The 24,292-nt window shown below is 54.6% G+C and overlaps 2 protein-coding genes across 2 annotated transcripts in view; both read left to right on the forward strand.

Moving 5' to 3' along the window:
• CACNG4 (calcium voltage-gated channel auxiliary subunit gamma 4) overlaps positions 1 to 1,402 on the forward strand; it is a 57,679-nt gene extending 56,277 nt beyond the window's left edge. Inside the window, exon 4 of the mRNA XM_059379463.1 lies at positions 176 to 1,402. Within this exon, the coding sequence (XP_059235446.1) occupies positions 176 to 714 (539 nt within the window). The 3' untranslated portion in view covers positions 715 to 1,402. The remainder of the gene's footprint in view (positions 1 to 175) is intronic.
• Positions 1,403 to 13,001: 11,599 nt separating this feature from the next.
• Positions 13,002 to 23,750, forward strand: CACNG1 (calcium voltage-gated channel auxiliary subunit gamma 1). Its single transcript, XM_059380977.1, has 4 exons — positions 13,002 to 13,236; positions 22,144 to 22,218; positions 23,084 to 23,221; positions 23,524 to 23,750. The coding sequence occupies exons 1-4, from the start codon at positions 13,002 to 13,004 to the stop codon at positions 23,748 to 23,750; spliced, it is 675 nt and encodes a 224-aa protein (XP_059236960.1).
• The last annotated feature ends 542 nt before the right edge of the window (positions 23,751 to 24,292 follow it).

Genomic DNA, 24,292 nt, shown 5'->3' on the forward strand with positions numbered 1-24,292 from the left:
AAAAAAAAAAAAAAAAAAAAAAAAAAAAAACAACTTTAAAGGAAAGTTCACGACCGGAACAAAGCAGCGCCCGTCCGGGGAAGTGTGGCCACCAGCCCCTCCTCCTCGGCTGGTCCAGCTGCGGGTCTAACCTCTGCCTCCCTCCCTCCCACCCCCTCTTCTGCTTCTCTTCCAGGCCTCAGCAACATCATAGGCATCATCGTCTACATTTCCAGCAACACCGGCGACCCGAGCGACAAGCGCGACGAAGACAAAAAAAACCATTACAACTACGGTTGGTCTTTTTACTTTGGAGCCCTGTCCTTCATTGTGGCCGAGACCGTGGGAGTCCTGGCTGTGAACATTTACATTGAGAAAAATAAGGAGTTGAGGTTTAAGACCAGACGGGAGTTCCTCAAGGCTCCCTCCTCGTCTCCGTACGCCCGGATGCCGAGCTACAGGTACCGGCGACGGCGCTCGAGGTCCAGCTCCAGGTCCACTGAGGCCTCTCCCTCCAGGGCGGCGTCCCCGGTGGGCCTGAAGATCACCGGGGCCATCCCCATGGGCGAGCTGTCCATGTACACGCTGTCCAGGGAGCCCCTCAAGGTGACCACGGCCGCCAGCTACAGCCCCGACCAGGAGGCCAGCTTCCTGCAGGTGCACGACTTCTTCCAGCAGGACCTGAAGGAAGGCTTGCACGTCAGCATGCTGAACCGGCGGACGACCCCTGTGTGAGCTGCCCCTTCCTCTCAGCACCGGCCTGTCCCCAGAACCGCCGTGTGGATCCCACACGAGGGCACCTGCCCCTTAAGACGGACCAACGATGGACGGAAGCCAGACCCACCCCTCCCTGGTCTCCAGCAAGTGTCGCGGGCTGGTTGGGCGCCAAGCCACCCGGGGGATGGGAAGTGGAGGCGGAAGGCTCACTTTGTCCCCAGAGAGCGTGTTTGATGCCCCGGGATTCTGAAATCTCCTGAGGCTGCACGGCCTGGAGCGACCCCCGGGGAAGACAAAATCGAGCCATTATCTCCTCTCGGAAACAAATTTTGCCAGAAGAATGGGCTTTTGGGGTCCCCCCCCACCCCGCCCCACCTGCCTCGGTGCTGGGCCCCTGGGAGGGCCTCACCGGACACACGGGGACCTTTGGACATTGGTCTGCTGCTTTCTGATCTGAGGTTTCCGAGTCCGTGAGCAGAAAACAAGGAAGCCAGAGCTTCCCCCTTCCTGTCTATCGAGTGCCCTTTCTCTTTCTCTCTCTCTTTCTCTCTCTCTCTCTCTCTCTCTGTCTCTGGCAGTGGCCAGTTGTTGAAATAACAGTAATCCTGAGGAGAAAGCCCTGTGGCCAGCTGGTGCTTTGGCCTTTGTGCTGTCCTGGGGCCAACTTCCCTCAACCTGAGGAGACCAAGGCCTGTGGAAGAATCTGCAGAGGGGGAGGCCTTCGCCGGCTGGGGGGGTGGTGGTGAGGTAAAAGCCAGAGCCTGTCGCTGGCATTCCTATCCGCTTGTAGAAGTTTCTGCCTCCCACGGGAAGGGCAGAACACACTGATGGTACTTGAGAGTTTGGAAGATTCCACGGGTCTGAGGAAAGGTGGCCATAGGTTGCTCCCCACTGAGCTGAGGAGCTGCTCTGTCCCTCCTCGGGGAGAGGGAGGGGCAGACCCCCCGCCCCCCACCCCCCGCCCCAAACACACACTGGTATTTGGCAACAGGAGCCTGAAATTCTGAGCAAGAAAGGAGACCCAAGGGTAAATAGTGACCAAAAAATCAGATCAAACGTCCATTTCCTAAGCAGCCGTTAATCACGACTGATTGCCGGTGAAGGCCGGGGAAGCAAGTGACATTGGTTTCTTCATCTTAAAAAGGCCTGGGATTGTGATTCTTTCTGCCACCCCCGTGAAGGGCTCAGCCGAGAATATGTGGATGGAAAGGCCGTACCGTGCTGTCCTCCCTCCTCGCGAGAGGGACGTCCCAGCCCCAAGGGACCGGGGAGGCGACTCCGCGTCTGACATTCTTTCCATCGGCAACCATCCCTTTCCCTCCTGAAGCAAGCGGCGAACGTGGAAGCGTGTGTGGGTTGAGAAGCCAAACTTTCTGGAACAGGGAGCTCGCCCTCTTTTATATCAAACACGTGCTTTCTAAAGACAAATCCTTTCTTACTTTTTGAGACTTGGTAATCCCACCTCGAGCGGTCGTCTGTGGTCCCAGTAGCTGTCATCCTTAGAAGTGACAAGCAAATTCTTACCTCAGCCACCTGCTCAGCGACAACCCCCTCCCCCAACCCCCCCACTCCCCCCCAACCCGGGGTGGACTCAGCCCCTTAGGAGTTCAGATCTGGGTCATGGTCACCTCCAACATCCTTCACCCCCCCACACCCCCAGAGAGGACATCTCCCCGAGGACCCCCCTCACCTGACCGCCCCAGAGTGTGGGCCCATGGAGGCGCCGTGTGCTGGGGACCCTTTTGTGCTTGCTCGAAACCCCTTCCTCCTGTTGAGGTTGGCTTTGTGTGGTGGTTTGTCCAAGCATGTGCAGCCGTGAATAATGGCGTGTCAGGGCTCGTGGCCCGCCCTGCTGGGGCCAATCCTGTCCCCGTCCCGCCCCCACCCCCGACTGCCCTCGGCAGTCTGCCCCCACCCCCCATCTAGGACACCATCGCACCAGACTCGAAGGAAGGGGGCAAAATCTGGGAGCCCATCCCCCAGCGAGGTCCCCAGGCTCTTCTGTCCCTTCCCAAAGCCGGGCAGCTGTGCTCTTTCTCCACCTCCACACCTGCTGCCCTGGTGGTTTCTGTCATTTCACAGAGAAAGCTGTGTTCCAATGAATCCTACCTCTTGCCCAGTCCCAGGCAGAGACCGTGGGGCCCGCTCTAGGGACCAGGAAAGCCTAGAAAAGAGAAAACAAAGGACAGAAGAGCAGGAGCAGGACCACCTCAGCGCCCCTGATCTTCATGGGTTTGCTCCCCACCATGCCCCCTCGGGCTCCCGGCCCCTCGGCCCTGGCCACCCCTCCTGCTCACCGCCTCTCAGCCGAGGCTGCCCCGGGGACGTGCGCGGAGCCGGCTCCCTGCCACCTGTCGGTCCGAGACCTTGCGTCCAGGGCCGGACGCAGTGGCCCGTGGCCGCCCCCTCCTGCCCCACGACCCTCTCCAACCAGCCCCTGTGTGTTTCGCCAGTTAAGCACCTGTGAATCCTGTACCGACTACTGGTTTTGGGTTGTTAGTTCTGTCTTTTTTTTAATTAAATAAAAACATTTTTAAAATGCTCTCTTCTTGCTGTGGGGGCGGGAGGAAGGGTAGATAGAGCTCCCCTCAAGTCTTGGTGAGCACTTAAGGCAAATAGTGTCTCCCTGAGTCCGGGGGACAGAGTGGGGCCTCCTGGAGAAGGGGGAGGGAGGGTGGATTCTGTGCTGGTCAAGGTGGGTTTCTCCCGCTTTAACCGGGTTTCAGACTGCTGGGCGGTGCCGTCCAGGTGCCATCCACGGCTGGGCTGGAAGGTGGACCGGCCGTCCTGGGGCAGCGGTAGGGGCACGCAGGCAGCCGAGCAAGCCTGATCTGTCTTCAGGACTCTGCAGGGCGGCAGCCAGACTGATGCAACCATAGCCTCGGGGGCCCTATGCTGCCCGGCTGGGTTTCTAAGGCATCCAGCCTCCTTTGCCTTCCACATTCTGAAATGATTAAGAAATAAAGGACGGCCTAGTACCAAAATGACTGGGGAAGCCAGACCAGAGGCCACATGGGACCAGGCCACCTAATCCCAGGCCCAGCAGCTGGCCACCACTACCCCCAGCCACTGAGGAGTGAGGTCAGGGTCAGAGAGAGGAACGGTGTGACCCCTCTGATCAGAGCAATGATGACATACTGTCACAAGTTCCGTCTGGTCCCAGCACCTTCACCCTCACAGACCAGCACTGGCGGGTTTGGCTTCTCAAACTCCCTCTCGGGAGCTGACAAGGGGATGATTGGGGTCCCCACCCCCGTTCTACCCGAGCGGCAGCCCATGGGGCTCTCAACATCCAAGTACATCTTCTCCTGTCTTCCAGGACCCAGACTGCGGGTTTTCCTCCTAGAGCCCCAAGCTTTGCTGCTCCTCCTGGAACCCAGAAGCACTAAACTCTGAGCCTCAAGAAGACCTTTCTCACCCTGGTCCCCGCCAAGAGAGGGCAAGGGTGCCCAGTCCCCACTCCGATGGCTGCAGAAACCACTCCCAGCGGGTCCGATCTTTCAACCCTGGCTTTCTGACCCTCCGTCCTCCTGCCTGATATAGATACATGGGGAGACGGAGGTCCCAGACAAGCCACCAGGTCCCGGGGCCAGGGGTATTCGACTTCCCACACCCACCGACTGGGCCCCTGCCAAGCTTCAGGCCGATGCCTCTGCCAGGCTGGGCCAATGCTGCCCAGCACAAGCCCCACGAGCCAAAATGTCCCTGCCTCCTGTTTATTCTTAGCCTTCAGGAAACTCTGGCTCAGCACGAGCTTTGCAGCCATTCTGGTGGAACCCCGCAGCGGTCTCTGGATGCGATGCCTCCAACATGGGGCTCACGTGGTCACGGCTTTCCATCAACTTAAATTCAGCCCCCCCTCATTTGCAGCAGTCAAGAACCGACTCAACAACGGCCCCCCATTCTTCCCTCCACTTGCATCACTGAGAGCAGACCACCAGCATAACCAGAACTCCTCCGTGCCCCATCGTAGAATGGCTTAATGCAATAAAAGTTTCCTTCTCATTCATGGCCAGTCCCACCCACGGGGCGGGGTGGGGGTGGGACCTTCAGAGGTAAAGCCCATCCTGGGGAGGCTCCTTCATCTTCGACCTAGGCTTCCAACGTCACCCTGGCATCGACATCCAGCAGCCCGAAGGAGAAGACAGAGGGCAGGCGATCTTGGGAAGAGGAGAGACTTGCCGGGACGCTTAATGGACCAGGAAGCTGTGACTTTCCCTTCTGCTCATGTGCCGTTGGCCAGAATTCAATAACACAGTCACATCGCTAAGAGTCAGGGAGGAAACCGGTGAGGGGAGCGGCTGGCCAGTCCCAGCTCCCTGGTCTGGTCTATGTCCTTCAGTTCCTCCCTCTTTCGCCTCCCCCACCACCAGTCTTTGGGGGACATGCCCCCTTGACACTGACTTTGGGACTGCATCCACCTCTGTGTGGCCGGAGCCCTCCTTCAGCACCAGTGGGATGCCTGGCCTCTACCCTGCCCCAGACGCCCCATCTGTAAAATGGGCCCAGGCTCCCTTTTCCCGGAGTTTAGAGGAATAGGCCTGAGTTTGCACCTCGATCCAGACAGAAAACCACAGAACGCTGGACATCATGCCCAGCAGGAGGGATGGGTACTGTAGGAACCCTCTCATTGATGCCTTCATCCTAGGAGAGGAAATAAGCCCAAAGAGAAAGGGAGGGACTCACGGAAGAAAAAGAAGGAGGAAAAATCCTTTTTGAAGATGTTCGCAACACTCATGAAAGGGAGTGGCCACGAGCCCAGTGGTTCTCAAGCAGGGGTGATTTTGGTCTCCAAGGGACACTTGTCAGTGTCTAGAAATGTTCTTGGCTGTCACAACTTGGAAGAGGGTGGCGGTCCTGGCACCTAGTGCGTGGCGGCTAGAGACGGCGCTCAGCACACCACACCTTCATCCCGCCCACCAGAAACGACCTAGTCCAAAATGTCGATGCCCAACCCCGCGCACAGGCCTGGTTCCACAGTGAGGGAGACAAAGGCGCCGGCGGGCGAGGTCCCTGGGCCTCAACGCTGTGGACATATTAGGAGAACGCGTTCATTTATTCCTAGGGTTCCGTGCCCTGCCACACTTTCTGAGTTTTGCCTTTTCCCTCTTCGCTTCTGAGCCGGCAGTTTGGGGAACAGTCAGGTTGTGGCAGAAGAAAATGGGAAAACGGACGCTTGTCCGGGGTGGGGTGGGGTGGGGGTGCTTGGGTTTCAGGCAGAAAAGGCTGATGGAATCCAACCCAACAGGCCACCAGAGTAGAAGCCTAGCCTCGCTTGAGGCTGGGAGGGAACAGCTGCCGAGCCCTTCCCGGCCCGCGTCCACCCGGCAGCTGCAGGGACCAGGCCTGGAGCCAGAAAGACCGACTTACCAGCAGGCAGCCCTGGGCAAGGCCCCCAACATCTCGGAGCCCCCATTCCCTCCTCCTGGCTCAGATGGGGAGGGAGCCCTTCCCTCCCAGGGTAATTGGGAGAATGAATAAAACTTCAGCAAATGGGGAAATGTACATAAATACCCCAGCTCAGCAAGGAGCATTAAGAGTGAGCTTTCAGGACTGTTTGTTGACTGACAACATACAAGGAGTTTCTCCAGGTGGACTGTTCTAGAACAGCCCTTGGAGGTGGTTCTCTGGGAGCCAGGCCCATAGGGTGCCGTGCCCACTGCACCTTGGTTTGGGAGACACCTGTCATCTACCCGATCCAGCCCCTAGAGAGCGGGTTCTTGCCGCAGCTGCTTCTCCAGCAAAAGCCCATTCATTTCCCGCCTTCAGTGGTCTCCAGGCCATGAATTGGCCTCCAGACCACCACTGGCACGGCTGCCACAGGGCTCCTGCCCTCTTTGCAGCTTCTGCAGGCCCCCAAACCTTACCTGGGCCCTCCCCGTTCCTCACAGGCCATGTCAGCTGCAAGAGCCCAGGCCTGACCATTTTCAGGTGCCCCCGGGCTACACCAGAAGGTCTGGGGTCCTAGCATGAGGTTGGCATGGAGGTGAGGCCTGGGGCACGGGACGGGGAGGGTAAAGCTGGGGGAGGGGAGGCTTCCCCGCAGGGAGCTCGGAGCCAGCACATGACTTCAGCTCCCTGCACTGGTTCCTAATATAGCACCCCGGCTGCCCAGCCCTGGACATGAGGGGTGGGGTGAGGGACTGAGGGTAGGAGAGGCGCTCGGGGACATTGAATCCAAAGGGGGAGATGGAGCCCAATAACACCTGATACGGATATTTTTAAAATTGCGGCTTCCAACAAAATCACCGGTACAACCTCAGGAACAGAAGTCTGCCGTGGAGAGGGTTAAAAGTGCTTCTCCCTCTGCTTACAACGCAGGACGGGGACCTTGGAAGGACCTCCTTCCTGACTTTTGTCCCCTGATAAGTTGTCTCAGAGAAACACGAACCCCTGTGGGATCTCCAGGAACCACAAATTAAACTGCAAAGAGCTAGGTCCTTTTTAAAACAAATCACTATGCTTTCCAAATCCTAAGAGCATTCCTTTTTACCTTTAAAAATCTGAAAAATACAGGGCACCCCAAGGCATGTCAGGGTGAGGCTTAATACGCTGTCTCTATTCACTGTTTCGCATCATGGGAATCTTCCTGGGTCTTTTTTTTTTTTTTTTTAAGATTTTATTTATTTACTTGACAGGCAGAGATTAGAAATAGGCAGAGAGGCAGGCAGAGAGAGAGAGAGGAGGAAGCAGGCTCCCCACTGAGCAGAGAGCCCGATGCAGGGCTCGATCCCAGGACTCTGGGACCATGACCTGAGCCTAAGGCAGAGGCTTTAACCCACTGAGCCACCCAGGCAACCCAGTCTTTTTTTTTTTTTTTTTTAAGATTTGTTTGTTTATTTTGGAAAGAGAGAGAGAGAGCACATGGATGCAAGTGAGGGTAGGGACAGAGGGAGGAAGAGAATCTCAAGCAGACGCCCCACTGGGCACAGAATCCAGCCGAGGCTCCACGCAGGGCTCTATCTATCCCACAACCCTGAGATCACGACCTGCATCAAAACCAAGAGTCAGATGCTTCACCCACTGAGCCACCCAGGTGTCCCTCCCCGTGTCTTTAAATATTCCTCGAAACCTCAGTCTCTAACGGCTGCATCAAACAGAGATGTCATTTATCTGACTCACGTCCTACGGCTGGACACAGCTTATTTGCTCCCTAGACCTTAGAGAGCGTCTGAATGGGGCCAAAGCGCTGGGATCCTCAGGGTGCATTTGGCTAAGATCTGGTGACTTTTCACTATAAACATCTGCCTCAGCTTTGCCCTAGAGGAAGAGGAAAAGGTCAGACTCCTTGTGCACCCCGAAAGACACTCAGGATCTCGTCTCTACGCACACCTGCATGTCTGGGCTGGGGGAATAACAGCCTCCCCTCCCCAGCTTTATGACAAGTTCCTCTTGAAAGGCTAGGGCTGCTTCATTCCACCAGACCTCGCAACAAGCCATCATCAGCAAGGCTGAAGGCAATTCCTTCTCTCTCAGAGCAGATCAGTTAGTAGGGCCGCATAACAAATTACACCAGAACTGAGGGGCGTTAAACAACCATGAAATATGGTCATGGATTCTTATCTCTGCTCGACAGAGAGAGAGGATCGGGGTGGTTCATCTCTGCTCCACTGTGTCTGGGGCCTTTTCTGGAAGACTCGATGGCCGGGGGCTGGAATCATCTGGAAGCTTATTTGCTCACATGTCTGGCACTTGATGCTGGCTATTGGCAAAGATTTTAGCTGCAGTTTTCAGCCTGAATGTCTGCACGCGGCTTCTCTGTGTGGCCTGAGGTCCCTCACAGCACAGTGGCTGTGTTCGAGGGCCAGTGTCCCCAGAGCAAGAGAGAAAGCTGGAAGTCTCAGAAGTCACTTCCACTGCGTGTTAAGGGTGAAGACAGAGAAAAGCCCACTTGAGCTGAAGGAGAGAAGAAACAGTCCCACGTTTTTGACAAGGTGCTGGAAGAACACGTGGGCACAGAAATACTTCCGTGGCCATTTTTTCAGAAAATGAAATCTCCCCTCCCCTCACCCCCATCTCTTGGGTACCCTGCTTGGTTCCAGGCTTCTTTCCAACCTCTGTCTCCACCATGCCCTCTGGAACCCCCCACAGCTCCACCTCCTGGGACACATGAAATGACCCTCTCTCCTAAGCACACGCCTTCCCCTTCCCCCCTCCCCCCACCCCGTCCTCCCGGTGAAAGCTGTCCCTTCTCCTGCTGGAGTCCCCTGCCCAGGTTCCCAACATGACTTTCTTGGCTGTGCTCAGCCCCATACTCAGACCCAAGAGAGGTGAGGATGCAAAGGGAGAAAGGGAATCCAAGGGACCTTAGGGTCCGGAGGGAGATGGGGCCCCCACGCCCGACACAGATATTTTTAAACTTGCAGCTTCTAACAAAACTGCGGGTACGACCTCAGGAACAGAAGTCTGTGGTCAGAGAAGGGTATGAACTCATGTCCTTGGACTTGCAGCAGCAAGAGAGGGGAGTTTGGGGGATGCTGATGCCTCTGGACCATTATTCCTCCACCTTCCTGGGGAAAAGCCTTCTCTGAGGGCCTGCGGTGGGCCCCCGAGCCCCTTCTCCTGTCATCTCTCAAACGCTTCCTGAGCATTCCTTCACATTCTCCAGAAGCGCCATCTCTTCACTGCACGTCTGGTCACCGTCAACATCCGTGGGCCGGCCACCCCAACTCCCTGCTCCCACAGTTCTCCTTCCTTCGTGCCTCGGAAGACCTTTGTCTCTAACCTGGATCTTGGCAGCACCCCTGACTGTCCCCCCGCCCCGTGTAATCTTCCGGGACAGTGCCCTCCTCTCTGACCCCAGCAGCCAGGGCTCCAGGCCTTCCCTCCCTCACCACCACTCTACCTGTTCTCCAAGCCTCCAAGGGCCTTGACTGCTCTATAGTCTCCCAATGCATCAGCCTCCCTGGTGGCAGGGCCATCAAGAGTTACCATTCAAGGTCATCCTTGCCAACGCCCTCCATTCCCTTGGACCCTTCTCCTTCTAGCTTTTCCCCCTTAAAGACCCCAAGCCTCCTAATCTCACTTCCCATCTTCTCCTGCACCCGAGCCGCACGGTGATGCCAGAGAAAGTGAAGCAAATCGTAAACCAACACGCATGTGGGGAGAGAGCGACCTCCAAGGCCTCCAAGGATGTCCAAGTCCTAATTCCTGGACCTGCGAATGTGTCACTTTACCTGGCAGATGTGATTCAAGTAAGGGTCTTGAGATGGCGAGCTGTTCCTGGATTAGCTGGGTGGGCCCAGTGTCATCACAAGAGTCCATCTAAAGGCAAGAGGGAGTTAGCGCCTCAAAGGAGACATGATGACAGGAGCAGAGGTCAGCATGGCACCATCCTGGGCCTCAAAGATGGAAGAACTCCCCGTCCCCTGGGATCATAGCATGGAATTGGGGGCAGCAAGCCTGCTGCAACAGAGGGTCTGAACTGAACAGTGGAGGGAGGCAGATGAAGTGGTGTAAAGAGGTTGGACCAATCGGGTGGCGCCGTGCTTTTTTATAGTATCTTAAGACCAAATGCCCAAGGCCATGGCGCAGCCTAATTAAGGCTGAGCTCAAAATTAGATCAGCACATTGCTGGGGAAGACTTAATCGGCCCCTTCCCAGGTGTGCCCTGGCCCCAACTCCAAATGAGGTCCACCTCTGGGAGATCTTTCCTTCCTTCCCCTAGTTATGTCTGGCCCTTCCTGGGGAAAGAGGAGTCATTTGGGACACATGAGAACTGGTTCATCTGGACGAGTAAAATATAGACAACCCCCGTTTCGCTGAGTGTGATATATCTAAAGATTGTAGAAAATGTTGGATCTCACGAGGCTGCTTCCTTTTGAACTTGACTGCAGGGGTAATGATGATGCCCTCCCAGGGTGTCCCTCTGCACCTTGAGGCAAAGTAACCATTGGTCCAAGCGGTCTGGGTCTGCCCCAGGTGCCACTGTTAAGGTCTCTATGGTCTTGAACAACATAGAAATGTCCTCTGGATTGTAAATTATTTGAGTTTCTGTCTCCTTCTTTCAGTTCATCTGTCCACCCAGCCATCCATTAGTCATTCAACAAACATACATGAATTTCCATCCTGGGCTCAAATCTGGGGGTGTTCTCTAAGGGCACCCAGAATGAGCATGTTGTCCCTACCCTCCAGAAGCTTATCGCCCATCAGAGAAAGCTGATACATTTGTGGTCTGTAAGTAATAGTAAGATCACCAGCCGTCCACGACAGCCTGCTCTGTTAGCTCAGATAACAAAATACCAGAGAATGACTTAAACAACAGAAATGTACCTTCTCCTGACTCTGGAAGGCTGGAAGACTTAGATCCGGGCGCCAGCCCGCTTGGGTTCTGGTGAGTCCCCTCCTCCTGGGTTTTGCCGCCCTGAGTCCTCCCGTGGCAGAGAGAAAGACAGAACAAGCTGTCCGGTATCTTTTCCTTTAAGGACACTAATCTAATCCCATCACGGGGCCCCATTCCCAGGCCCTCATCTCATCTAACCACCTCCCAAAGGGCCCCAGCTCCAAATAGCCTCACCTCGGGGTATGGGCTTCAACATCTGAATTGAGGGGGGATATGATTCTGCCCACAGCACCTAGCACAGGCTACGCTGGTAAAGAGCATGATCGCCGATGCTCGATGATGCTCGCCAGCTCCCCAGCCAGCCGTCACTGCCCTCATTTAAGATGCAGGAAGGCAGCTTAGGGAGGCTGAAGAGCCCAGCGGGGCAGAGCAGGCTCTGATCCATGGCTGGCCACTCCACTCGTCCCCTCCCCCCCACCCCCCTGCAGGCTGGTTCCCCAGAACGCTGTCCTCCGTCCATGCCCTGGGAAGGGGAGGGCCCCTGCAGCAGGTGCGGTTGTCCCCCAGCCCCGCCTCCCAGCAAACCCCAGCAACCACTAGCCCAGCAAGGTTCTAGAGAGCAGCCTAGCACAGGCGGCCTGGCAGCAGCCTCCAGGAGCAGACGTGGTCTATTTGGAGGAGTTTGGGGAGGACGACTCGCCTGCAACCCCTGGAGCTGCCCACATGGGGCAGGTTTACACACAAAGGCCACGTCAAGAGGAAGGGGCCATCCGTCTTTAATGCTCTGCTCCCTGGGTTGGAGGACTCAGGACTCCCCCTGCTGCACAAGCCTGCCCCCCACTGAGGCCAGGAGGTTGGGGGCAGTGGGGGGGGAGCAGAGGCAGGGGGCAGGGAGAGAGGGAGGGCAGGGATGCGGAAGGCTGAGGGAGGTGCTCTGGCAGGTTCAGCACCTGGATGGGGAGGCTGGTCTGCACTGTGAAGGGTGAGCGGAGACTGCCCCCCACCTGCCTGTTTTCCTTCCGGACCCAGTTGGAGGTATGGGAGGAGAACTGAGAAGGAAAAAGCCGGGGGTGCCTGGGTGGCTCAGTGGGTTCAGCATCTGCCTTGGGCTCGGGTCATGATCTTGGGGTCCTGGGATCGAGTCCCTTGTGTTGGGCTCCCGGCTCAGTGGGGAGCCTGCTTCTTCCTCTCCCTTTGCCCCAGCCTGCCCCACTGTGCACTCTTTTTCTCTCTCTCTCGCAAAAAGCAAATAAAATCTTAAAAAAAAAAAAAAGCAGGCAAGAAAGAAAAGGAAAGAGCGTTCCCACGCCGGGCACGGCGCTGTGTAATGCCAGGCCCAGGAATGACCAGAAATCTTCCTGCAGTCTGGGGACATACTAGGGCTCCAGACATTCTGGTAGGGGATCCCCAAGGTGTCCCTCGGCAGGATCCTGAGTTCCCCCCAAGCCTCCAGGACAAAGGCCCACTCATACCCGCCCCCACTGGTGACTGGCCTGTTGAGTGTGAACGCCCACCAGACTGTGGAACCAGTGAACCCCAGGGTCCCCTACCCCCACCCAGCAGGGCCGCCTCCTCCTGGAGCCCAAAGCAAGCAGATCCTCACACACCTAGTGTCCCGGTGTCCTAACCCTCACTGCCTCCAACTCAGGTGTCCTGAGTTGCCGACAGTGGAGGTCTCAAGCCACCATCTAGAGCCTTCTCTCCTGGCCCCTCCTTGAGGTATTTTAGGTCCCAAGAGGGAAAGAAAGCCCTGAAACCTGAGGACAAGCTATCCTTGGTGACATGCCTGAGGTGCGCATTAATAGAAGCCTCGCTCAGGCCCCTGACACGTCTGGGCAGCTGCTCGGCCCCGTCTGGTGTCCCTCAGCCCCGAGGCCAGCCCCCTTTGGCTCAGCCGGATGCACTAAACTTAGCTTCTACCCCTGACTCGGTCTTCGCCGCCACCTCCCCAGCCCAACTGCCACCTGCCTGGGAGACACTGCCACCAGACCGTGCCCAGGGCACCCACTCCTCAGCCACTGCCATGTCCCAGACCAAAGCGCTGAAGGTCCGCGCCACCCTCTTCTGCATCCTGGTGGGCATCGTGCTGGCCATGGTGGCCGTGGTGACCGACCACTGGGCCGTGCTGAGCCCCGAGGTGAAACACCACAATGCCACCTGCGAGGCGGCCCACTTTGGCCTCTGGCGGATTTGCACCAAGCGCATTGTCATGACTGACAGCATGGACAAGACCTGCGGACCCATCACCCTGCCTGGGGGTAACGTACCCACTCTGATCCTGTCCGAGCCCAGCCCTACCCTGGGAAAGCTGCCCGTGGGAGAGAGGGCAGGTCCCCCTGCCTTGGGACAGCAACACCGCCCAGCCCTCTGTGCGGGGGGAGGAGGATCGGAACTGTGTGCGTTGAACTGGAGGCCAGAGCCGGTCTGTAAACTGAGACCGTTGGCCTCGAGCTCTTTCTGTACTGCAGAGGGCTCCGGCTTTCCGCCCCAAACACAGGGCTGTGCAGGTGGGACCAGAGGCTCAGGAAAGACTCCGTGGCTCTGCCCCCCGTGGGGGCCTCTCATCCACTCTCTCCCTACATGGACAGGCTAAGTGGCCGGAGGGACCCATGGGCACTTGCGTTCCGTACCCCCAGGCTGGATCGGCCAGAAAGTGCATACGGTGGGGCACACAGGGGAAACGCAGGGCTCCCGGGGATTGTTCTTGAGAGTTTCAGGATAGCCACGGTGAAGGCTGCAGCCAGGTGAGGGCTCTCGCCTGACAGCAGAGGCCACACCTCTGTGAAGCAGGACCTGCTCCTAGACCTGCTTTTTGTCCGAACCATCATTCCAGTGCATTCTCTGAGCTCAGACCCCTGCGGGGTTGGGAAGCATAGCTGCTGCTAAATTTTAAGTGTGTTCCTCAATTCCTGCCCCCACCCCCAGGGGACTGAACGGCACGTCAAAGGTGGGCTCCTTGTCGGGAGCACCTGGTGTGAGGGTGACCAGACAATTCTGCAAATGGGGAGCCCCCCACATTCACAGCAGACAGAGCCCATGCTGCGGAAAGAGCCCTGCATGGAGAATGGGAGGTCTGGGCTGTCACGCAATGCCCACAGCCCCCCAGTGACTCCGGGGTCAACAAAGCCCATTGCAGCCTCTGCTGCCTCCTGTAAAACCCAGGGCTTGGGCTCAGCGACATCAAGTCCCTTCCAGGGCTCCCCGATGTCACTGTAAGGTGGCAGTGGACCAGCCTGAGTACTGGGACCCACCTGATTTCCAGAATCATTCCCCCTGCGATCAGACTGGGTGTTCCTTGAAGCCTGCCTTCTGCGGAAGTTGGTGCTAAGTCCCCGGAGATCTCGCAGTCTGTGTGTGGGACAAAGGAGCCCAAACCCCGTTCCTCCACTTGTCTTTTTCCTCCTCCTTTCCCTCCCGCTGGCTCTAGAAAACTCCAGGCTTGCTCATATCCCCCTAAGATACATGGAAGCCTCGTAAATACCCAGCTGTCTTAAAAACACTGAGTCCCGGGGCTGAGGGCTTTAACGGACATGGACATGTGCTTGAAGGGTATCTGCATAGCTCCCATGCCCACGCTTTCAGCCGAGGCCGAGCACGCTCGTAAACAGACGCATCCCTCAGACAACTCCCATGGGCAGGGCAGGGCAGGGCAGGGCAGGGCAGGGCAGGGCAGGGCGAGGCAGGGCAGGGGCGAGGCAGGTTCTTGCTGGCCCATGCATGGGGAGGCACTGCTCCGGTCCAGTCCACCTGTCCTCAGAAGCACCTGCCTTTTAAAAATCTGGTGAGTTTATAGCGCAGATGAGCAGGGAGCTGAGGCAAGCCCGTACAAGGAAGAGACTAACAAGCAAGAGGTTAGCGACAGAGGACCAGCAGGCATGGTTTGGCCTTGAGCCTGACCAGAGTCCCTCTCTATGCCCTCTTCCCCTGGTCCAGAGTGAACCCTCCCTCCCACACTTGTGAGCCCTGCCCTACCTGCCCCCTCCCCGCGACAAGCTTCTGAAGTATGTTCCTGCCTTCTCCCCTCTCCTTTCTCTGCAGATGGACACCTTTTTCCTTCCCCACCCACTTTCCCTGTGCTCTGTGAGATTACTCTCTGCTGGAGGGAGGAAGAGGGTTCATACATGTTCTCTCAAATCTTATTCACGGCAGTAATAACCACAAACACCAACCTAGCACCATCTGCCAAATACTGCTTTCAGTGCCTTCATTTTAACTTTGAACAACACTAGAAAAAATGGCAGAGTAAGAATCTCCAAAAGCCCTCTTCTCCATAAAAACAAGGAGAACTCTGGCAAAATTGGTCAGAATACACTCTTTCAGAACGCTGGAAATTAACCAGCCTTGCAGTAATCCAGCGAGTGCTTCTTTGAGAAAAATAGGTGAATTGCAGTAAGAACGGGGAGTTCTGTGATACTTAAACTTGCTCTATTCCTGCTCCCCATTCCCCAACTCTGGCATAGGCTTGAAAACCAACAGCCTGCAAACGCTGAAAGTTTAGCAGCCTGGCAGCCCCCAAAGGGGACAGATGGAGCTGGAGCCCTTTCAAAGCCTCATTCCTGGAGAACTGTCATTATCTGATCTGTCTGGGGGTTCCCTGGAAGTCTCTCCCTTGCAAGGCTGTCTTTATTCGACCTGACGCTGGGCTCAATCAGTGGAAACAGTCTTTTTCTTGGGGGTATTTGTCAAAAACAATTAGAAAGAATTGTTTAATATTTTTAATTAAACAAATGTTTAATTGTTTAATAGCTGTTTAACATTGCTTCCTGAGGCATTATACAACGGTTAGGGCAAAGAGGAGGCTAACCAAAAAAGCGAGAGAATGAGATGTCCATAGGTGGCTTTGAGAAGCTCCACCATGTTCCTGAGAATTTAGAAGGCCTTGTGCGTAAGCGTGCTGTATGGTGTACAAGGAAAGGCCTGAAAGGGTCCTAAGCTCTCACCTTGGGCTGATCTTGAGGCTGTGGGCAAGCAGAAAGTGCAAGCTAAGGCAAAAATATACGCTGCTGAGTGGAGCACTTAGCTCTCTGCTTAGCACAGAGCCCCTCAGTAAAGACTGGGAGATGGATTCATTCCAAGCATTTTACAAAATGTGATCTGGTTCCCAAACTACCTGAGCAGAGATTTCAGTGGTCCAGCATGACAAAGGAAACAGACATTACAAAATTAATTAAAGTCGCTCAACAAACAGTAGCAAATGCCAACAAGAACAGACCCTAGGGAAAGGTGGGCCTCTGATTTCCAGAGTGGCTCATCATATTGTTTAAATATTCCAGCTTTGAATTTAAAGTTAAAAAAAAAATCACAAGACATGCAAAGAAGTAAGACAGTATGGCCCATACATAAGGAGGAATAAAACCAATCAACAGATCCTTAAGAAAGCCCAGATGATGGACCTACAGACTTTAAATCAGAATACATTCAAAGAACTAAGAAAAAGTCTAAACAACAAAAGATGAGAATGATGTCTCATAATAGAAATTATCAATAAAGAGATAGAAATTACTGTAAAAGGATGTAATAGCATGAGTTCAAGCCCCATGTTGCACTCTGCCCTGGGCATGGAGTCACTTAAAAAAAAATACTTTGGGGTGCCTGGGTGGTTGTTTAAGTGTCCAACTCTTGGTTTCAGCTCAGGTCATGTTCTCAGGGTCATGAGATCAAGCCCCACATTGGGCTCCATGCTCAGCACAGAGTCTGCTTGAGATTCTCTCTCCCCCTCCCTCTGCCCCTCCTAATTGTGCGCTCTCTCTCTAATAACTAAATAAATCTTTGAAAAAGAACACACACACACAAGAAAATAAACAAAAGTACCTAATAGAAATTCTGGAATTGAGAACTATAATAATTGAAATGGAAAATTCACTAGAAGGTTTCGAGCACAGATCTGAGCAGGTGCAAAAAAGAATAAGTGAACTTGAAGATCGATTGATTTTGATTAGCTAGTGTGAGGAATAGACAGGAAAAAAGGAAGAAAAATGAACAGAGCCTCAGAGACCTGCCGGATAGTATCAAATGAGCAATATATGCATAATGGTGGTCCCAGATGGAAGGGCGAGAGAAAGCAGGAGGAAGCAGAAAAGCAGAACAATAATGGCTGAAAAGTTTCTAAATTTGATGAAAAATATTGATCTATAAATCCATGGTGCTTAATGCATTCTAGTAGGATAAATCCACACCTAGAGGCATCATGATCAAAACTGCTGAAAGATAAAGACCCAGAATCTTGGAAGTAGCAAGAAATGACTCATCACATACAAGACATCTTATTAAGGTAGGATTTACAGCTGATGTTTTTCCAGAAACCATGGAGGCCAGAAGGTAGTGGGATGACAAAGAGAAATAAAGATGCACTCAACTAATCCTCACAAAATCCTCTATGAGACCTGTACTATTATCATCATTCCACCTCACAGATAAACAAAATGAGTCACAGAGAGGTTGAGTCACTTGACCGGGGTCACCCAATTACCATGGCAGAGCAGCTAGAGTTCATGCCCCTAAAATTCTCCTTCTTGGTCACTACATTAGACTACTTCACAACAGCCCAGTAAGGAGGCTCACATTCTTCAGGTGGTTCTCATTCTACTTGTGCAAAAGCTGAGACTCAGAGTGGCCTTCCCAAAGCTAACCTGGTCACAAGTTCAACACCCAGGGCTCAGATTCAGAGCCCCTTGTCTCTCCAGCCCACTGCCATACAATACCCCCCACGGTACATACGAACACAACTCCAAAAAGCTGCCAATCCAGGCAAACACTTAGGAGGTCAACTTTTGACATGACATGGTTTGAAAGATGCTCAACTAGGAGCTGGTTCCATAGAGGAGACTTTCCAAGGTCCCATTGAGCCACAGAACGCTGGAGGCTCTGAGGACATAAATTGTCTAATTTGGTTTTTCCCACAGACCCAAAGAGCTTAAGAAGAACGGTCATGCAAAGATCGACATCTGAGGTTAATTCTAACACCTTCAGAGTAAGAGTAGGGCCTTACCCCATTGTCAGGAGAGGCTGTCTGTCTGAAAGCCCAAGTGAATCACCCCAGAGGGGACATCCCCTGCTTTTGGGTTGGGCAGAATGCTGTTTGTCTCAGGCTCTATCTCTCCAGGCTAAGGCAGCAGACTGCCCCAGTACCCCACTTCCCATATGGCCTGTCCTCTTCTCCAGTACCTAGTGCAGGAACTGGAACCATAGGAAAGAGCATGAAGAATTTCAGGGACTCCCTTTTCCATCCACATGAGCCCATGCTAGAGACCCAGGCCATAACCAGACACCCCCACCCCCCCGCAATAGAACAGCAATGCTCTGACCTTCTGGGCTTGGGTCTTGGGGATTTCTTCAATCCACTTGACAAAAGTTCTCAATCTGAGTGGTAAGGGGAGACAGAGCACAGAGAAACCACTATCGGGAGCACCAAGAACTACTTTTACAAAAAAGGGTGAAGACAGCCCTGGCATTGATGCAAGTAATAAGTAAGTGAATTATTTTTTTTTCCAATGCTTAAGTCACTAGTTCCCTTAGTTTTGTGTCAACCAACAAGGTTTTTTTTTTTTTTAAGATATTAAAGTCTGCATCAACCAGCACTGGGTACACTGATACATTCTCAATGATAACCCAGAAGTACCCCTTAATCACAGAAGTTATCCCAACTATCAGAGGAAACCTGCATTAACTTAAGTTCAGGTTAGAGTCAAACATGCCTTTTGTTGTTGTTGTTGTTTCAAATGGGCAGTTAGATATTGTTGTGTGTTATCATTCCCTTAACCAGAATGCTTGTTTAGCCAGGACTCTCCAACCACAGTCAAGCTTAATAGCTGAATTCACCATATTATTTTTAAAGATTTATTTTTGTTGAGAGAGAAAGCAGAGGAGAGGGGCAGAGGGAGAGCGAGAGCCTTAAACAGACTCCAAGCCCAGTGCAGAGCCGGACATGGCATTCAGTCTCGTGACCCCAAGATCACGACCTGAGCAGAAACCAAGAGCTGGACACTCAACTGAGCCACCCATGTGCCCTGAGTTCACCATATTTTTAAAGGAATAACCTACTTAAATTTTTAGACCACTGAGTCCTATGACGGTATATGACAGACATTTCTGGAATACCGAAAAATAGAAATACAAACATCAGAGTCGCCATGGGCCCTTTGCAGAGACAAAGGAAGCCGGGGAACTTTCAACTTCCTGAGTATTAGTCCGAGATCATCACCCTGACATTGGAATCGCCACTGACTTGATCCAAAGCACTTGCTTCTTTGGCAAGCCCCCAGTGAAGGGGCTATCATCCATGAAGACCAAGCTCAAAGCCCTGAGCTTTGTACAGTTCTGACGGAAGCTCAGGAAAGGCATGGAAGGACATCAGAAAGGCAGAAGCAGGAGGACTCAGAACCTACACAGTTGTCAGAGAGCTACCACTGCCCTTCTCCTCCAAGCCCCTCACCTGTGACTAAGTGGCCCACACCAGACCTGTCTCTGGTGTCCTTCCTTTTCAAGCTGCTCTCGATGCTGAGTGTACCCAGAACCCTGCAGACAAAGGGGCAGAAGCGAGGTCTGCCCACCTCAGCGGGACACTGCGCAACCTTTGGTGACACGGGCAGATGCCCAGCTTGATTTTTCCTGAATGAGCATCTTGTTGGTGCTGGAAGTGTCTGAAATGGTACCTGGGTCTAACATGTCCCCCAACCCCTGCTGGAGTCATCAGGGACCATGAAGGGGTTTGTGGTCTTATATGGGCAGCCATGGGGCCCTCGAGCTGATGTTACCCCAAGGTTCAGGGCAGAAGACACTGGCCTAGCTCATGTGCTAAGTTCAAGAGAGGGGACAGGGTTAGCCCAACCATTCTCTTGCCCTAAGCTCAGCCCGATCAGAGAGCAGCGGAGCCTTCCGGATGCCTGGTGTGGGAATCCCTCCCATTGGGTGTCTCCTATTCCACACAACGTGATATCATGTAACAGGGGAGGAGAGGGAGTAGGAGTGTCCCTGGGTCACTGAAGAGGAAAATCTCCCCAAGAAAATCCACAGGCAGGCTTCCTCAGACATGCAGCATCCCACTATGACCCCAGCTAAGACGGGTTTCATGCATACGGCGGTCTGTCAGGCCGGAGCCTGCCACCAATCTGGGGTTGGGGGGAGGCTGACAACACTCCCTCGGCGACAGCAGCCCAGCAGCCCGGAGCTGCCCAATAGCTCCATGCTTTGGGCTCTGATGGGCCTTCATCTCACGGCCCTTGGCTCCAAAAGCTTTTAACTCCCGGATTGCGAGTAGTCAGGGAGGCAGCTGACCGTGAAATACACTTGAATCCAGTCAATTCTTTTCAGAGGGTTTTCAATGACAACTGAAATTGGCCCTTAAAGAATGAAACAGAAATGGTCCTTTGTCCAGAGGGAGACACACATGGCGACTTATGACAGAGCAAGAGCCATTCTGAAGCAGTGATTTAAAAGAATCTAGAGCTAATAATCTAACGAATAGAAAAGAGCTGCATTATGTTTTAAAATAGCACCGGAAGCTGTGAGAGAGAAAAGAACAGCATTAATCTGACATCACCGCCCGGCATTCAGACACTCCAGGTAACTCTGCTCGAAAGGAAAGTGATTTAAATATAGAAGCTCAGAGAGATGGCTGTTTACCTCGCAGAATATTTACTGCTGCTAAACCCGGCTCATCTCCAGGGGTCATTTCCTTCTCCATCATGGGAGGAGCAGCAACCCTGACACTGGGGGAAGGGGGGACTGGGAGGCCATAGGCTTAAGTGGCAATAAGATGACTTAGGTCACATAGAAGAAAGCCTGCAGACCAATGAAAGCTATGATTTGGCAACACCTCTGGTAACTTTCCAAAGGACACCCAGCATCAATAATCATCTCAGTAATTTAAACATAGCCTGAAAGTGAAGAAATGAATGCACAACCTAGAGGCCATCTAAACGAGGAGTGGAGGTGTTTTCTACGGAGCGTCATGGACCCACAGGAAGAAGAAATCAATGGAGGGCCTCACACAAATAAAAAGCAACCCAATTTAATTTTTTTAAAAAGAAACATAAAATAATATATATTTTTAAGACAACCATTCACCTACTTCCTAAAAACAGAGTAAAGGATATTAAACTGTACTCAATAAGCAGTATGAATATCCTCTGATGTCAAGTTACAAGAGAAATTAAGGGTGAAAAATGGAAGAGAAATTATGCCTGAAATTGTGTTTAAAACCAGCATGAATCTCTTTGTTCTGAATCCTTCCTCTGGGCCCCATCAAATCCAGATTTTTAGTCCTGCTGTTCACACATCTTCTATAGAATTTTTGACACTAATCCGCTAGAACAAGCATCTGCCAAGGGAGGTTGTGTCTGGTCACAGGTGTGAAGGGTCTGATGAAATGACATAATGGTCGCTCACATTTGGCCCTTGAATGGAAGTTCCCTACCCTCCACCCAAATCCATCCATTGGTCCACTCAGAAAATCTCTCTGTGGGGCATTTTAAGAAACCTGGAGCAGAGCTTTCCAAACTGGGTGAGCATCAGAATCTTCTGGAAAGCTTTTGAAAAACATCACTTGCTTCACGGTCACACCCAGTGCATCAGGATGGGCCCGGATATCCATAGCAAAGACAGCCCTAGATGTTGATGTGATCAGGCTTTCTCAAACTCAGCCCTACTGATAGACTGAAGCCAGTTAATTCTATGCTGTGAGGGGCTGTCCTGAAGTTGCAGGGTGATTATCAGTATTCCGGGCCTCTATCCTCTACATGCCAAGTTACCCCTGACAGTTGTGACTCCAAATGTGTTTCCAGACCTTCCCCAACAAGGCCCAGGTGAGAACCACCATCTGGCCCTTTGTAGCTGGTATTCCCTGCCCCCCTCCCCGGAAAAACCTGTTCCTGAGCCTCAGTTATCCCATCTGCCTAATGGGCTCACTACCCCCAGTACTCTGCCCTCTCCACTCCATCAATCTTTGCTTCCTGAAGATCTCCTAGCCTCTTATGAAACCCCCTTATCCTACTGAAATTTTGGTGTAAGGGTGGAGAAAGATGTTTGTTTTGGCTCAGATTCTGGGTTTAGGGTGAGAAGGGCCCCTGGGGGGGGGGGTGATATCACACTCACTCTCTCTTGGTGGAGCCTCTGGCGGGTCTGCCGGCCTTCGGGCTCAACTCACAGGCTGTCTCCCTCCTTTGCAGAGAAAAACTGTTCCTACTTCAGGCATTTTAACCCAGGCGAGACCTCGGAGATCTTCGAAGTCACTACTCAGAAAGGTGAGTGGGGTGGGCGAAAGCAGGGAGTGTCGGGAAGAGAGCCCCCAGGCCGGACGGCTGAGCCACAAAGTCATTTGACCCAAAAGCCCTGTCTTCGCCGCCTGCGAGGGAAAGCGGCTGAGCCTGACGCTCTGCGCTCTGAGAGCACAACCCCAGTGGCCGGCAATCCGGCGGGAGCCTGGAAGGAGACGTTTCCTGGAAGGCCCCGCAGTCGTCTTCCTGCCGGGCCTGGGGGAGGCCGGAGTGACCGGGAAATGGAACAGGACTCCAGCGCCCGGTGCTGGTCTTCAGGGCGGATCAGAGCCCGCGGGGAGCTGATTCCCTCTGTCGCCTGCCTGTACCCCGCCCCATGGGGGGAACCCTGGGAGCAGTCCAGGGGGTCTCGGAGCGCATGTGCCGCAGGGACCTTCTCGGCACGGCTGTGGGCACACAGCGCGCACACATGTGCATGCCCGCTCGGTCAGTCTCCGCACATGCGGGGCGCGCGCGCGCGCACACGATCACACACAGGGCTCTGGAACAAGCCACACCTGCTGCGGCTGCTTGCCGCCCGAGGCTCCCTGGCTCCCAAGAAGCTTTGTGCTCCAGAAAGGTCTGCGGCCACGTGCGCCCCCGTCCCCACCGCGTGCTGCCAGGCCTCTGTCCCCCACCGAGGGGGAACCTGTAGCTTCGCCACTACCCCCACCCCGGGAGTGGGAAGGGGGCCTGTTGTCCCCGCTGTGTGACTCTGAGTTTGGGGTTTCGTCGCGGACCCTGGGGACCATGGCTCCCGAGAGCCATGGGCACAAGGACGCGCCGCACCAGCCGTCCGGCCGCCGAGAGGCCGCCGCTGAGCCGCGGTGCCGCGCCCGCCCCTGTCCCGCAGAATACAGCATCTCGGCCGCCGCCATCGCCGTCTTCTGCCTGGGCTTCATCATCATGGGGACCACGTGCGCGCTGCTGTCCTTCCGGAAGAAGCGGGATTACCTGCTGAGGCCCGCGTCCATGTTCTACGCCTTCGCAGGTAGCGCGGGTCCCCTCCCCACCGGCCCGGGCGAGGGAGCGCGGCCGCCGGCTCTGCGGCCACCAGGGGGTGGGGAGCCAGCCGGGCCGAACCGCAGCCCCCGCCCCCTCGGGGACGCCGATCCGGGCCGCCTGTGCGCTCTGCGCCGGCATCCGTGGCGCGGAGAGCCAGGCTGGTCGCCAGCACCGACCGGAAGGATCGAGACGCGGCTCACGCGCGGGGCGGGCGGCGGGCGGGACCCCGGCTCCGAGCTGGGCCTGGGCGCTCTCGGCACCGGCCCTGAAGGTCCCGCTCCGCCCCAGGCCTGTGCATCTTCGTGTCGGTGGAGGTGACGCGGCAGTCGGTGAAGCGCATGATCGACAGCGAGCACACCGTGTGGATCGAGTACTCCTACTCCTGGTCCTTCGCCTGCGCCTGCTCCGCCTTCGTCCTCCTCTTTCTCGGCGGCCTGGCTCTCCTGCTCCTCTCCTTGCCTCGAATGCCCCAGAACCCCTGGGAGTCGTGCATGGATGCCGAGCCCGAGCACTAGCCCTCCCGGAGCCCCAGCCCCAGCCCCGCCTTGGGGCTTTCCCTTCGGGAAGCTGAGCCTGGCCCAGAACGTTCTAGAGAGGAGGCGGGAGATTTCCCCGTCCTCGGTCCCACCTACCCCACGACGTCCGCTGCCTCTTCCATCTCTGAGCCCTTCTCTGGGCTGTGACAGGCTCCCCTGGGAATCCAGCAAGTGGACATGCCCGGGGTGGGAGGGGGACAGCGGGGCTGGCAGGTGCGCAGGTGTCTGGTGAGGACCCACCTTCCCCTGGACCTGCACGTGGGCCTCGCTGAGCCAGCTGTCTTTAATAAGCAGGGTCCAGGTGTCCTCCCTGAGCCCTATAGGGACGCCCTGTGCTCATTTGCCAGTCCCGGTGCTGCCTGTGCAAATAGCCAGCCCCTCCCTCCTTCTCTGGGACAAGACACCCTTTCCAGTGAACTGAACGTTCCCTCCTTGGTTTCCAAGACACCTGAGGAGCATTTTTTAACTGGGTAGAGTCTGACTATGTTTGAAATAAAAGCTCTTTGAAAACTTACCTTTTC

The sequence above is a fragment of the Mustela nigripes genome, chromosome 16 (genome assembly GCF_022355385.1).
Source record: "Mustela nigripes isolate SB6536 chromosome 16, MUSNIG.SB6536, whole genome shotgun sequence".
Lineage (NCBI taxonomy): Eukaryota > Metazoa > Chordata > Mammalia > Carnivora > Mustelidae > Mustela > Mustela nigripes.